This window comes from Eptatretus burgeri, chromosome 18 (assembly GCF_056783735.1).
Source record: "Eptatretus burgeri isolate ZD-2024b chromosome 18, Ebu_testis_v1, whole genome shotgun sequence".
NCBI classification, from domain to species: domain Eukaryota; kingdom Metazoa; phylum Chordata; class Myxini; order Myxiniformes; family Myxinidae; genus Eptatretus; species Eptatretus burgeri.
The window spans coordinates 34,485,344-34,502,283 of NC_140978.1; the positions used below are offsets into that span (position 1 = coordinate 34,485,344).

At 45.2% G+C, this 16,940-nt stretch overlaps 1 protein-coding gene across 1 annotated transcript in view; it reads right to left on the bottom strand.

Annotated features, from left to right (window-relative positions):
* Positions 1 to 16,940, bottom strand: part of LOC147008864 (voltage-dependent L-type calcium channel subunit alpha-1D-like) — a 355,309-nt gene that overhangs the window by 52,757 nt on the left and 285,612 nt on the right. Inside the window, exons 39-40 of the mRNA XM_085864488.1 lie at positions 16,713 to 16,811; positions 16,387 to 16,517 (exon numbers count right to left, since the gene is read on the bottom strand). Coding sequence (XP_085720614.1) covers positions 16,387 to 16,517; positions 16,713 to 16,811 — 230 coding nt within the window. The remainder of the gene's footprint in view (positions 1 to 16,386; positions 16,518 to 16,712; positions 16,812 to 16,940) is intronic.

Consider the following 16,940-nt stretch of genomic DNA (forward strand, 5'->3'; position numbering starts at 1 on the left):
GCTGGCCTCCAAAGCCAGCCGCCGACTGGGCATCCTTCCTCCATCATACAAAGTCCTTCCTTGGCACACCTGAAGTCCTATCCACTGACAAGGTCTTCATCCATAGCTTGATGGAGTACTGCTTACCTCTTTTGGCTGTCTCCCCTGCCTCAAAGCTTGCTCAGCTTGATGCTGTGGAAACCAAGGCCTTCAAGATCACTGAAATATCCAACGCTGAAGCTGAGTCTATGGGCTTGTCATTTTGCCATCACAGGCAGGTCAGTGGTGGTCTACCACCTCCTTTCTGGTCTTGCACCCTCTGCTCTTTGTGTGCTAATTCACCCCAACCCCAATCCCTCCTCCTTCCAATTTCTCAGTTTTTCCTTCTTGGAGTTGGAGTTTCCATATTTTGTCCATCCTGTCCACTCCAAGCATGTGTGTTTTGCATCCTGTTTTTGTCTGTTACGTCCAGATCCATTCAGTGTACTCGCTCTTCCACGAGCCTCGACTATGTAAACAAAAAATAATAAAATAATACGCACCACAACAGAATAAAGATTCCACGATAGAATAGAGATATCTGTCTGTTTCATCCGAATACCTTTACCTGTTTTGGAAAAAAATAAGAGGAGGCATTAGTTTTCAGTATGTCCTCATATAATGTGAGGAACATAACATAATCATTCCACCTATCAGGGTTATTATCACCAGGATACTGAAACAAAGGACGAGTTCTACAAAACATACCACAGGATCTTTCCTTTGAACATGATTACAAACTTTCCAAAAAACTGCATCATGCAGTGCCCTCTGTCATCATCGCACAAGCATGGACGTTTTCCAGTTGGATTCTCATTGCTGGGGATTAAACCAACAGCTTGGAAATAACTCAGATAGCTTGATGTCTTGATCCTTCAGGTAGAGAGTAGTCGACATCCACATGAATAGAGGGGCGATCGATGCATTCCAAAAGCAAATATGGTGGAATATTTGACAACTACCCCTCCCCCCCTCCCCTACTAGCTGCATATGTGGCCCTTCCATCATCTCCCCTGCCTCCCATTACCTCCACAATTGCTTTCCATTTTCTCTCCGCTCCTCAGACATTCCCTACCTTCATTTCATGTCTGCCTTTTGCTCGATTTAAATTTTCTCAATTGAGACCTCTCCAGTGGGTTAATAGGCAGCCCCAAAACAAGCTGCCAAATGTGGAGTCAGATGGGCAATGCACAGTTGGATGAAAGTGTCACAAAGACGTGAAAATGATTCCGGTGGTTACAATGACAAAGCAATTCACAACAACAGAGTAACCTTCTCTTCCACAAAAAAGTCCTTTTTCTTTTAAACAAAAGGTCAGGGGTCGGAGGGTCAAGCAATACCCTTTTATAACAGTATTGGTGTCATGTAATCAAATTGACCCCAAGTTAAAGACACCGGCAAACCGGATTCCAATCTTCAAGGATTACTTTTACTTTGATCCAGAAGATTAGACAAGGTGATATCAATGCATCCAACTTGGGAGATACTTCAAGGATTTCGAACTCAAGACAGAAACACGACTCCTGTCTTCAATATATTTATTCACTTTCATTGGTTTGAAGCTAACGGAGGAATTTGGACACAAATCACTTGCTGGACAAAAACAGTCAGACATGCTGTAGACAAATGAACACAGTATATGGGATTTGAACCTTGCATCCCAGCATCAACAGCCAAGTGCTCGGCCGATCAGTTGGGAATGCCAAACTGGCTAATTGTAACAACTATTGCAGCACTTGACACAAAACATGACCCACTGTTATAATATATTTTACAATGGACTGTCACAATCGATAGACAGCAGCTATTGATTTGACATTAAGACCAAAGACATGAAGACCTGCAATCCATACAGGCTACGTGATGGTATAGTGAGAAAGGGAACACTTACACTGTAGCAGTGCACGTAGGAAACATAGAGATCCAGATTCATTTCAGCGAAAGCAAGGACCACCATGAGCCACTCCCACGCCCACCCGAGGTGCGCACACACTCGCGGAACTTCCCAAACCCGCGTCTCTTCTGCAACCCTCCGTGAGGGTGGAGGAGGATGGTCTGCATGTCGGACAGTGGGGCGGACCCCAAACAGCCTGTCATGCGGTAACTGTCATGGCTGGATGCCCGGCGTGGATCCCGAGCGCATTGCTGCGAGTGCTCTGGGTTTATCGGAGGCGAAGATTAGACCATGAGAACCCTCGCTCGTTGCGGTGTGCTTTGAACGCTACTCTTGTGGCTAATTTATAGCAAGTGTGCCGGGAATCAATTGCTGTCTAACTGCCCCATGCTGGCAGTGCTGCTACCAAACCACATGCCATTAGAAGCAAAGGCTTTGCCTCGGTCCAGGTCCTTGTGCTGCAGTTTTGGCGGTGGCTATTAAAGGAATATCAATGAAGTCGTAACTTCGCCTGACTGGCTCTAGATGAACCTCTCTTGCAGATTCTCCGGTATCATGATGTGAAAAAGTCAACGTCCTCATTCAATCGTGAATAGAGGATGACACTGTGCCATTCGCTTGATTTCACCCTGCGATGGATCTCTCCATTATACCCCATAACATCAAAGCACCTGTACACCTGTGCTTTTCTCAATTCTGTCTCGAAGCAGGTATAGTTATCGATCGGTAGCATTTTCATGCACCCTAGATGCTTCACATCATAAAACTCCCATTTTGTGGCCAGGTAACTACCACCGTATAAGTGATGGAGCGAGAGTTGAAAAATGTGCCTGTGGTTTGGCAATAAGAGAACAGCATGTGAGGCACAATTAATCTGGGGCCACGGCAGGAGGGGGAGAGGGAGGTGTCGGTACCCTACCCTCCAGGAAAATATTTTCATTTTGGATGCTGAACGCAGGTAACAGTATAACATATGAAGAAGCAGTTCTTGATCAGAAATGACTTTCAACGAGACTCGAGGGCATAATGGCGAAAGCGCTCTGAGTTTGGGAGGTCGGCTGTTCGAACCCCGGCCGAGTGAGGCAACAGACTTGAAAAATGGTACGTGCTGCTTCCTTGCATGATGCTCAGCAATTAAAAAGGATGGAGTATGGACAAAACGACCAGAGGTTGGCATCCATTGTGCAAACTTTGACAGGATCATCCTACATTGGAGTTCCTCGTAAGGGATGTCATGTTAAAGTGAAAGTATCAACAACACAATAAGAAACCATGCATTGATCATGGTTATTGTAATATAATTCATCGACTTCAAACACAGAAACATCAAACCACTCAGATACATCTATTCTCGTCCTCATCAGCAAACTGTTCGCTCATCTAGTTTCTCAGGACACGTAGGAGGACAATTCCTTTTCAATGGACATGATCGCTGCATTTCCAAGTGTACCTTCTTCACACCTATGCGTAAGCATGGCCCACACACTTGCCTCCACCTTTTCCCCCTTCTCCTCCTTCATTTCCACCCCCTTTAACTATGCTACAGCCACCATGAAAAAAGAAAAAAAGGCCAGCACAGCCCATCAACAAACAAGGCCCGAAATATTACCCAATCTCTCTCACTTTTGAGCGAGATCAGCAGATGACAAGCAAGCTGGAGGCATACCTCACTGTAACATTGGTGTGTGTTGTATGTATTTCAGTACGGTGTACTCAGATTATGTACAGTGTGCAGAAAACAAGACGCGATCATGAATGCGGTGCCTGAGACAGTGTTCAATGCACAGATTTATGGCATTTTTTTGTCGAGTCCACTTACCATCCGATAATCACTTACTGCGGGCATGGGGGGAATTTGAGCTCCAGTAGTACGTGTGGTTATCCTTTTGGAATTACATAAACAACCAACAAAGCATTTTTCTGATGTGTCATCCCAATGACATTCGACTCATGTGCACCGTTGGAAATGGTTACAGCCGAAGAATCCCAGATCCATTTGGGGAAGAAATAAATTTACATCCGAGCGTTTTACTATTCTTGAAGAGAGTAGGATACACTGTGCGAAAGAAAAAAGAAAAAACAGAAAACTAATTTTGCTTTTTCCCAGCTCCCTATTTCGAGCTCACGGAGACGGTTTCCTTCCTGGAGACCCGGAGACAAACCTCGGCTCAAGGAGGAGAAAAACAACAGAGGGCAGCAGGTTCACTGGAAGTGGGTAAAAGGTTGAGGAGACAATGAGTGGATCAGTACCAGAAGAGGAGAGGAGGGTCAGCAAGAATAGATGAAAACAGGGTTGGGGAGTTGTGGGTTGGGGATGGGAAAAAGGATGAGGTGACGATGGGCAGCACTCTCAAAAGCATGGAGGGAGGCGCACTAAACAGATACGAGTCGATTCCGCAAAAGTAGACGATGGAAAGAATGAATGAATGAATGGAGGCGAGCATTCAACTTGGAATTGGGGAGAATAACCAGTTGTGGAATTTGGAAGAATGCCTGCAACCCAGGAGGGCTGGGAGAGGATGAAAAGAGCTAGAAAACTGAGATTCCACCGACCTGCCGGCAGTAGGTGAGAAGCACACTATGGGACTCGGCCTCCTGCCAAGAAATGCCAACAACACATTCAACAGTTCAAGACCGAACAATTTGCTAAAAAAAAAAAAGTCCTTCAAGCATCCAGAACAAGATCAATTAAAACAAATAACTTTCCTGTCATCGCCTCCAAAGAACGAACGAGGTTCATTAGAATAGTTCCGTAACCACAAGTTTCCACCCTTCCACCTCCAACCCTCATCAACAGCCTCGACCAGCACACCCTCAAACTCTAATTAGTAATTAAACTTTGTTTATTTTACATCATTCTACATCATCACCATGGCTCGTAGGATTTCTGATGCAAACACAAAGGTATTCTTTCCCAAACGTTCTCAGGGAAGTGGACACAGCTCGACCGATCTCAACATCACACTCACAATACCTTCCCCCGTTACCAAGATCTGGTGCAAAACCTACAAGATAGGAATGAAATTAGGTTCAGCCGAGGGTCAAGGCCACTTTTTACTCGTTTGGAAAGGCCAGCAGAGAGATCAGTTAAGATCGTCCAGATATTTTATCATGACCATGATGGAGCTGCTCTGTGCAGGGGCGTCATCTCACAAGGAACACCAGCGAATGAAGACATTTACCGCATGGTATTATGTGACTGTCCATGACTGTAGCTCTCCTGATTAATACCATTTGTCTTCGTGACAATGCGGTGGCTCCTGAAGGATGTCCTGGGAGGTTTTCCTTCATCAAACTTCGCCACATTTAACTCGGGTGATATGCCCGCCCACCCCAAGTACACTTCATGATGAAAAGAGACCTGGGTAAAGCATCGTCTTTTCAAGAGAACAACTCAACCGTGTCCACCATCGTTGAAAATAATGATGATGCAAAATGGCATGAAGGGAATTAATCCTTCGTGCATCGATGTGCAAATTTTATGGAAGAGAAATGTGGGCAAATTGAAGGGAAAGTCCTGAAACAATAACACACCTCATCACCGCGAGGTCATTGTCATGCAAACTAAGAGAGCGATATGAAATTGAAAATTTTAGCAGAGTGACAAAAACAATGATAAGTACAACGAAACGGAGTGCACATTTGTGTGAACGTTTGCAGTGTGTCCGAGGAAAATCACCAAGATACTGAACCAAAGACACAAATAAAGACAGTTGGACATTTTCATGGTGTGCACAGATGAAGGTCAGTTATAAAACCGCCGGAGGTCGGACGAAAGAAGTGGCTATTATCCCCGTCTTCTTCCGACTGTGAAACACCGGGATGACAGTTTATAGCCGAGTCGGGATTCAAACCCAGACTAGACAATTCAGAGGCGTGATCCCTGTCTTTCTTGATCATTGTATTGAATGTAACGATTGTCAATTGATGGAAATCCATCTGAGGGATGGCATACTTTGTGAGGCATCTCACTGCTTATAAAGCACCAATGTGATAGTTTAGTCTGATTGTGAATCTAACCCAGAGGAAACAGCTCAAGAGTAAGTGCACTCCCTTTGCACAAACTGTGAGGACTTCCTTTGTAATAATTATTAGGACTCCCTGAACAAGAAATAACTTGCGGATAAAAGAAATAACCACTTTTTTGTACCTCATTCCTCAACATTCTCAACCTTTTAACCCTTTGAACCCTAGTGGCCGTTTTACCGGCCACTATTCAAACCTCCATATACCCGAGCGGCCCAATTTTTCTCCAGGGAGCCCAGAGTGGGAGAGCTGAACGTGCAAGGAGCTCAGGGTTCAAAGGGTTAATGCTTCGGCACCATGACAGACAACGAACTTGATAAACCTAACCTCAATAACAGTTTGAAGACAAAATGATGAACGCGCAAGCACTTTGATGGTGACAATGTCGATATAAATCTGACGTTTTTTTATTTGAGGATGAAAAAAAGCAAGGATGATTTTAGGGATGGTTTCAAAATGAATGTCATCATTTGGATTTCAGGATTAATTATTAAAATACAACATGCTCTTGGAACTAACTGCAAGTACTGACCATTAAAGGCTTGGTACTACTAGTGCTGACGATGAGTTTGTCTGAGATTTAAACTGAAATTAGAAGAGAAGAGAGAGATGTGGAAGGAAATAAAAGCTGGAATGGATATCCAACATGAACATTAATGCGCGATCTTAAACAAAAGGCATGGAAAATGAAACCTTGGTTGAAACAAAATGGAGAATAAGAATAATGATGTAATTAAACACATTGGCATGTTTGAATACACTGGAAATGACCGCTCCAATTGGGAGCAGCCTGGGGTAGGGGAAGGTTGGAGGGGGGGGGGAGGCGGGAGATAGTGTAAGAGGTAGGGCAATATATATATATATATATATATATATATATATATATATATATATATATATATATATATATATATATATATATATATATATATATATATATATATATATATATATATATATTGTTACGGTTGTGGAAACTCACAGAACACCAGTCAGGTTCCCCAGAGGTCAGTTATTTCGGTAAGTGTGTGTTCCAGGTTAGATTTCCCCACCAATGTATATCGGGAATTGTTCGTGTGCTGGGCTGTGCATCTTTGAGTTAGCCGTTATTCTTTCTCTATCTTGTATTTTAACAATAACAACAACAAAGACAACCCACGTCCGCGTTTGATGGTGATTTCCAACACGTCCGCTTGTGATCAGGGTGATTTCCACCACGTCCGTGTTTGATCAGCGATTTCATGCAAAATCGGATCAAAACGACGTTACCATCTGAAGGAGCTGGCCAATCAGAAGTGACAGGGCAGATCCAGCCTGGGTGAAGGTTCAAAGGTGAAAAGGGGGAGGGAGCTGATTTTGGGTGGCAAAGCCCACCGCGGCCCTTCCCCTTGGGGCTATAAAGGGCCACGTTCGCTCGCAGACAAGGTGTGTTGGTTGGCTTGGAGTTCGGAGTGGAAGGGTTGGAGAGCCGGTGGGAGCTGAGTTGAGTTGGTTCATCGGAGCAGTGGAGTTCGTTCGCTGGAAGGTTCGCCAGCAGGAAGCCGGGGTCGAGACCTTTTCGCTCCTCCAGCGCGTTGTCGGCTAGGACAGGCCGCAGTGAAGGCCGGACGACCGAGGAGAACCGTACAAGCTGCTCACCAAGCCGCCCAAGCGACTGGCGCATTTGCGACGCACCGGGCCGAACGGAGACACCAGGGGTCGCCGATAAGGACCCATCGAGTCACCACAAGGGTGGCCAGGTAGCCGGCCCGGTCTCTCAGGACCTGTTCCGGTCATCCCGGCCCTTAGTACATTAAAGGCTCATGAGCCCGATTCTTTCTTTCTTTGGTTTTGCATGAAAGTCTGTGGCGCCTTATCCTTAAGTAGAATTGTAGTTAAGAGCCTGTATGTACATTACGTAATAGATATCGACTGTAGGTTTTTGCTCGTGTCTTGTCCCCTATTCCCCCATTGACTGCTTATGTGCTGGGTGGAAATAAATGCCCATTGTTTGAATGTCAACCTGCTTGTTGCATCCCTTTCTCCATTAACTGCCATGATGCGTTCGGGAAATTAGCTGGCTGATTATAAATCCGATAAAATAATCTGGTCCGTCGGGGATCTGACGAATTAAAACCGCTCGGCATTCGCATACGGAACGAGCCGCTTAAGCGGCTCGTTTTCGTGCAGGCCCCGTTGAGGTATAACTCCCGGCATTTCTGTCCGCGCAAATAGTTAGGTATATCGATAATTCGGCGATTGACCCTGTAGTGCGTGGACAGAATAGTTGGCTGGTTTATGGTGTATTATTAAAAACACCCGCAGCTGGGTTTCGGCGTTTGTCCGGAAGCTACGACTTGATTGTCGCGTTCGGTGGACGCGCGGCCTGGATTGGGCTGAAATGGTTGTGCGCACGCCGAACTGGCGGAAATCAATAACAATATATATATATCAGTAAAGGTGCCCGTCTTCGACGGGCGTCACTGGCAACATATGGTAAAAGACAGATAGCATGAATGTATTTTAAACAATATATTACATCATTTTTATCCATTGATTATCATTCAGGTTTTCCCCTTCGACTGTCCCGCAGTAGCTCCACTTCGATGACATTACCACGTAGTTTAGTGACTACATAACGTATACCATTCGTGAGTTCCGGAGGATCCATAGAGCGCATTAAAATTACAGGGCACCCTACTTTAAAGTGATCCAAAAGGCCGGATCAGTTTCGTCTCCTTATTTATATCTTGTAGATTTTAGCTGGCCGGATCAGTTTCGTCTACATATTCATATGTTGTAGAATTTAGCTGATTCTGAAACTGTTAACAGCATGTCGATCGGATGGTTCTGTGATTTTCTACGGTAGTAAACAGAAGTATGACTGAAGCCTGTACGACACTATGCGGAGACCCGAGATTTTTATGTGCACGTGCTTAATCCCGCACCCACCCGGAAAAGACGCAAGTACACTGTCAGTACTCACCTCCACACGAAAACGATGATCATGATTTTGGGTTTAACCGTAACTGACCGGGCGATACTTTGTTGGCAGTTGGTCCGGCTGGGCAGCGGGTATCGGTCGATGAAAATTTCAAAACGGCAACCATGTATAAAAAAAGCAAAGAAATACTTTGTACTTAGTCAGAAAGTCATGGTTTTGTGAACAAACTACGGCACATGGAAAGTGCAAATTCGTCAGGTATGAACTCAACTGTTCTCTCCCCAAATGGAGCGTGATTCTATGAGCCGAACTCATCTTAGTGGTCCTCTTAAAAATGGGAAACATTTTTATTTCTTTTTTGTGCAATAATTCCTCCTATTTTGCAAATGGAGAACATGAACTGTTTAACTACCATAATCATTAAAACGAATTTTGAGGGGCCTCTGAAGGAAGACAATAATATCATTACTATATATGTCAAAGCTTGTTTCATTTCATGCAGTAACAAAAATCTGATGGTGGAACAAAAAAGGGGCATGCCAAAATATATATATATATATATATATATATATATATATATATATATATATATATATATATATATATATATATATATATATATATATATATATATATATATATATATATATATATATATATATATATATATATATATATATATATGTATATGTATATATATATGTATATATATATATATATATATATATATATATATATATATATATATATATATATATATATATATGTATATGTATATATATATATATATATATATATACATATATATATATATATATATGTATATATACAGTGGGGAGAACAAGTATTTGATACACTGCCGATTTTGCAGGTTTTCCCACTTACAAAGCACGAAGAGGTCTGCAATTTTTATCATAGGTACACTTCAACTGTGAAAGACGGAATCTAAAACAAAAATCCTGAATATCACATTGTATGATTTTCAAACAATTAATTTGCATTTTATTGCATGAAATAAGTATTTGATACATCAGAAAAACAGAACTTAATATTTGGTACAGAAACCTTTGTTTGCAATAACAGAGATCAGACGTTTCCTGTAGTTCTTAACCAGGTTTGCACAGACTGCAGCAGGGATTTTGGAGAACTCCTCCATACAGATCTTCTCCAGATCCTTCAGGTTTTGGGGCTGTAGCTGGGCAACACAGACTTTCAGCTCCCTCCAAAGATTTTACATGGGGTTCAGGTGTGGAGACTGGCGAGGCCACTCCAGGACCTTGAGATGCTTCTTACGGAGCCACTCCTTAGTTGCCCTGGCTGTGTGTGTCGGGTCGTTGTCATGCTGGAAGACCCAGCCATGCCCCATCTTCAATGCTCTTGTTGAGGGAAGGAGGTTGTTGGCCAAGATCTCGCGATACATGGCCCCATCCATCCTCCCCTCAATAGGTGCAGTCGTCCTGTCCCCTTTGCAGAAAAGCATCCCCAAAGAATGATGTTTCCACCTCCATGCTTCACGGTTGGGATGGTGTTCTTGGGGTTGTACTCATCCTTCTTCTTCCTCCAAACACGGCGAGTGGAGTTTAAACCAAAAAGCTCGATTTTGGTCTCATCAGACCACATGACCTTCTCCCATTCCTCCTCTGGATCATCCAGATGGTCATTGGCAAACTTGAGACGGGCCTGGACATGCGGTGGCTTGAGCAGAGGGACCTTGCGTGCGCTGCAGGATTTTAATCCATGATGGCGTAGTGCGTTACTTGATGCTATTGGAATCAGTCATGATTTTGGCTTCAAATATTATTGAAAAAATATGTTCAACACCTGTGTACGTAAACACGCATGCTCTGAAGAACAAAGTGTATGGTCATACGTAAAATAAACTTGTCGAATTAGGGAGTTCAGAGAATGCCTTACCCTGCAAAGTGTTTAAGTATATAATTCAACTGAAATAAAATAAAGATTTTAAAGGTCGTATAAAAAAAAACTCCGGAACATTACCGCCGTTGTGCAGTGTCTTAAACACCATCTTATTTAACATGTTACAAAAGTTATTCGAGCCTGTTGTTTGTGTCCATTATCAGGTCAGGTCAGGTAAGGGAGCATGCGCCAGAGCAGTGCGTCGATGCGTCCACTTTACGCTGGTACTCCAGGGGCCTTCCTTTTGGCCATCCCCCAGGCAGATGCCTGGTCCATCCCCATCTCTTAAAGATGCCGATCAACCTGATGCAACCACGAGGCACGTGGTCGGCCCATTGGCCTCATCCACTCACGAGACTCCCCCACTGAGAGAATCTGGTGAGCAGGATCAGCATCAGGAAAACGAGCCACATGTCCATACAGCCGCAGCTGACGCTCACGGACTATGCAGGTAACAAATCTCATTTGAGTCTCTCTCAGCAACCGCTCGTTGGACACAAAGTCCGACCAGCGATAGCCAAGGATTCTCCGAAGAGACCTGGTACCAAAGGAATAAAGTCTCCATCTCAGATCCTTGGTCAGAGTCCAAGTCTCGCATCCATATAGCAAGACTGGAAGCACCAAGGACCTGAAGACTCGGACTTTCATCCTCTCGCACAGGTACCGGCAGCTCCACACCCCATTATCCAGTGAATCCATGACTCCCCAGGCCTAACCCAGATATCTATTGACCTTTGGTTCACAGCCAACAGAGACATGAATATCACTGCCAAGATAAGTGAATCTCTCCACGACCTCAACATCCTCACCACAAACAGGCACAGACCACAAACAGGATGTCCTTTATAACATCCTAAAGAACATAAGTTTCCTGTTTGGAATGATTTTCAATTTTGTTTGACTGCCAGACAGGCAGACAGAGTAAAATATTATCTCACTCCTCTCTGCGCATGTGTGATCGGGATTAATTCAGAGACAAAGTAGTTATTCTGATTCGTGTTCAAAATATAACATTCAATTTAAATAAGTTGTTCTTCGATCATTAACTCACGTTTACAGAGAGATAGACTGACAGACATGACCAAATTGCTCAAACCCACTTTTCACTTCGGGTGCATGGGGTAACAATTACACACAACGTTGGCCGCAAGGGCAAAATGCAGGCTCGTAAAACACACACACACGCTCCCCCTCGAGGCCCAAAATTCATGATCATGCACAAACCGTTTCCTGTTTCTCCAAGTGGATTCCCCCAAAAGTTGAGCTGGCACATGGTCCCACGTGGGATTAAGTCGAAATATCACCTCTTCACTATTATAATGTCACCTCTTCAATATCACCTCTTCATTATCACCTCTTCATCATCAGATGTCAGGTCAAGCCAGGTTAGATGTAACTTGCTACAGGTACCATGTAAACCTGCACTAACCTGTTTCATGGTCGGGTTGTCAGCGACTCAACCGTCTCCCCCAACCGGCTTTCTGGTGAGGAGGGTGCTTGGATATGGACACCCAGCAGGATGAAAAACAAAACCTGTCAAAGGGCGGAGGTACTCCCTGTGAGCCAACGGCCATCCATATCTAGTGCCCAACTGTTTGTGGACGTCCTCCTACAGTTGGGTTACTTTTTATTAGGAGTTTGGTGGCAAGACTTGCACTCCAGTCACCGTAAAACCGTTCACTATGCAAAATATACAAAAAAAACGTAAAGAAATCTGAAAATCCACTCTGTGGGAGGACCTCATGTGCAGCTGTCATTCGCAGGGAAGCTGACCGGATGACGGGATTGAGGCAAAGCCTTTGCGACCTGCACTCTTTGATGGGAAGAAAACCACAGGGTAACCTTCCCGGGTTGCATTGCGGTAGTGTGTGTCAGGGTGGTGCTGAGGTTTCGTCCACGAGATGGCGGTCTCCTTGGGTTTACCTGAGGCAGTCTCTTTGGTTGGATTCCTGGAATGTCCTATCTCTAAGCGAGGATGATCACCTGTCTCTTAAGCATTTGGACACCGGTATTGCAGCACTCTCTGAGGTTTGGAGACTGGATATTGGTGAGTTCACAGTGGGTGTTTACACCGACTCTTGGTCTGGTCACTCTGATGGTTACCATGCCCAAGGAGTTGCTGTAGCCGTGTCCAATTAGATGACTCCAATGATAATTGAGGTAACACCGGTCAATGAGCATATTATGAGATGAAGGATCCGTCACTCCTTTATTGTCGTTTTGCTGGTCTCTGTATATGCTCCAACTGAGGCGAGTGATCTCACCGTGAAGGATGCAATGTACGCCACACTCGAGAGTGTGGTTGATCAGTTCCCCATGCGAGATACTCTTCTAATCTTGGGGGATTTCAATGCATTGACTGGAAATTATAGGGATGGTTATGAGACATGTGTTGGTCCCCATGAGTCCAGAACTGTGAACCAGAATAGCTCTAAGTTCCTTGACTTTGAAAGAAGTCATGGACTGAGAGTGGCTGGTTCATCGTTTCAACACCACCGACTCATAGCTGGACTTGGTATTCCAACGCTGGTGGTGTGGCAATGGGTATTGACCATGTGCTCGGTGATGTTCACTGGAGGATGATCCAGAACTACAGGGTCTACCAGAGTGCTCAGTTCCTCAATAACGACCACACGCTTGTTGGAACAACTCTGAATTTGCAGCTTAAATCCAGAAGAATGGTACCATCCCAGCCTGAGCTGGATGTTGGCAAGCTGAAAGATGAGAGGATAGCTGAGGAGTTTGCGAACAAGCTGAGTGAGGATTTGGGGGGGGGGGGGTGTCAGGGTGCTCTGGGTGCTCTGGGGAATCCTGAAGAGTTGTGGAGTGCCTTCAAGACCACCATCCTTGATGTTCCTGGCGGATGTCTTGGAACTCACCGTCGGGCGAAGAAGAATTTTGTTTCTCAAGGGACACTGGATACCATTGACCAGAGTCTCAGGGCCAGGCTGAATGGCAGAGCCCAGCTGTTCAGAGTTGAGGTGTAAAACTGTATATGCGTTGAGGGTGGACAAGGAGGCATATCTGTGAGTAATCAGTGAGGGGAGGTAAAGCATCACCTGTGGTCAAGGGATTCTCATCCTGCTTACAGGGGAATTCGTGCATTGCATTCTTCCAACACCATACCTCAGTGTACTGCAGTTAGAGCAGAGGGTGGTAGGCTCTTGACAGAAGAGTCCGAAGTGAAGGCCCGCTGGGCCGGTTACTTTGAGCGACTGTACCAGGATGATCCACCAGCTGTTGAGTTGGATGTCAGGGGTGTTACTATCCCTATTGCTGATGCTCCAATCAACTGTGATTCAACTTTGTTTGTGGAAACACAGGCTGCGGTGAACCGGTTGAAATGGGGTGAAGCTCCTGGGATCTGTGGCATCCATGCTGAACTTCTTAAGGCTGGTGGAAATGCTGTACTCATGTCATTGCATGCAGTTCTGTGCTCTGCCTGGAACACAGGCATCATCCCAAATTACTTGAAGAGGGGCCTTGTTGTCCCTCTCTGGAAAGGGAAGGGTGATCGTCAGGACTGCAACATCTTCCGAGGGGTGACGCTGCTCTCAGTGCCGGGCAAGGTCTTTGCTCGGATAATTCTCGATAGGGTTCGCCACCATCTGCTTGAGCACCAGCATCCAGAGCAGGCAGGATTTACGCCAAAGAGGTCAACGATTGACCGTATCCTTGCTCTTCGGGTCCTCCCCAAATGCAGGCGAGAGTTTTGACAGGGGCTGCTAGCTAGCAGCCTATGTTGATCACTCCAAAGTGTTTGATTCAGTGAATCGGGATGACCCCTGAAGGATTCTTTGTCTTCATAGGGTGCCACCAAAACTGATCAATCTTATGTCTGAACTATACTCTGGTCATGACAATGCTCTGAGATATTATACCATCTCCGACTTATTTACAATTGTCACTGAAGTTCGTCAGGAGTGTGTGCTGGCCCCCACACTTTTCAGCACTTGTATGGACTGGGTTCTGGGTAGGATGTCGGAGAGATCATCTGCGGTGCATCGTTTGGGAATGTCAAGATCTCTGACCTTGATTTCGCAGATGATGCAGTCATCTTTGCAGAGACTCTAGATACCCTTGTAGGGGCCCTCGAGGTGCTGAATGAGTCGTCAGAACCACTGGGTTTACGGGTTTCCTGGGTCAAAACTAAGATCCAGGCTTTCAATGATGTCTTGGATGCTGCTATCTTGTCTGTACCTCTTTGTGGCGAGGATGTGTAGGTCAATGAGAGATTCACCTAACTTGGCAGTGATATTCGTGTATCTGCTGAGTTTGAGCCAGAAGTCAATATATGTCCGGGTCGGGCCTGGGGAGTCATGGATTCACTGGATTACGAGGTGTGGTGCTGTCGGTACCTGTGCACGGGGATGAAAGTCTGAGTCTTCAGGTCCATTGGTCCTTCCAGTCTTGTTCTATGGATGTGAGACTTGGACTCTGACTGGGGATCTGAGACAAAGACTTCATTCCTTTGGTACCAGGTCTGTTCAGAGAATCCTTGGCTATCGCTGGTCGGACTTTGTGTCCAACGAGCGGATGCTGAGAGAGACTCAAATAAGATTTGTTCATCTGTGAGTGTCAGCTGCGGCTGCACGGACACGCAGCTCATTTTTCTGATGCTGATCCCGCTCAGCAGATTCTCTCAGCGAGGGAGTCTTGTGAGCGGAGGAGACCAATGGGCTTACGACATGTCTCATGGTTGCAGGAGGTTGATCAGCATCTCAAGGAGATGGGGATGGGCCAGGCATCTGCCTGTGGGAGTGGCCAGACTGAGGCCCGGGAGTCCTGGCAGAAAGTGGACGCAGCATTGCGCTGCTTCTGCGCATGTTCCCATACCTGACCTGACCTGACTATGAGGAGCCATGAACCCATGTGCCATATTTCAGCACCTGCTGAAAGTTGATTCTTATTTATTTTTTTTACATGATCCCAGGCTCATAGTAGAGCTTACACCAAGCACACGCCTCTCCCCCTCCCCCCACTCCCAACACACGCACACACACACACACACACACACACACACACACACACACACACACACACACACACACACACACACACACACACACACACACACACACAACACAGGATTGTTAGATGAGACAAATGCAGCCATTGAGCTTGGGGGATGTACCACCACTTCCCAGGATTATTTGAGTGTACCTGCGATATTACAACAATGGCAACATCATTTTTCTCACAGAACTCAGCAGGGAAATTCCTCCTCCCCGTGGATGCCAACCGATAAGGATTATAATTGACCGTGCTCTTCACCTTCTAAATACCGAATGACAAGCAAGGAAGCAGTACGTACCATTTTTAAAGTCTTTGTGGCATTGAAAAAAAAATCAATTAAGCCTTTGCAGCAGTGACAGGTCATCTCATCAGATAGGTCCAATTAAGCCATCAAGTGGTGGGGTAGTGGTGGGGGTGGTGACACTTTTCTGATGAAACCCAATGGGCAGAAACACATTCATGGGTTGATCACTGCTCCTCTATGACCTGAGTAGTGCACTGTGTGTGTGTGTGTGCGTGTGCGTGTGCGTGTGCGTGTGCGTGTGTGTACGTGAAGTGGTGTTAAATGTCTGATTCTTATGTGATCACTGACCTGCAAAACCAAGGCAGTGTTCCTTTCAGGGTCCATTCCCAGCAACCCAACCTCCTTGCGCCTTTTGAACTTACGGAAATAGTCCTGAATAAGAAAAGTAGCGTAGAACTTGCCGACTGTGACCTCATTATCTGAGAGGAGACATGACGAGTGATATCACTGCGTTAGTCCTTTGCTAAACTGTACCCTTGATCAAAATACTCCTTTTCCAAACAAACAACATAACTCAAGCATAACTTCAAGCCACCATTTTCGTTACGGTTAATGGATGTGGAGGCTTGTTGGGGGTAGACTAAGAAACAGGAAATATATATTTACAGGAATACCTGATGGAGGTATGACCTGATCCAATAACTTCATGCTTGTTCGCTTCCAAATCTTCTTGATAACTGCTCGGAGTTCCTCGTTCGCTTGGTCCAAGTTTCCTGCAATTCCCTGCAGTCAGTTTTGATCAATTGTGATCACGTGATACATTGTAGAGAAAAGGGTTCAGCCCCAGAAACGACCTCTGTAACATTGTCTCGTTAAGGTGGCACAGGTGTGATGTGGTGTCT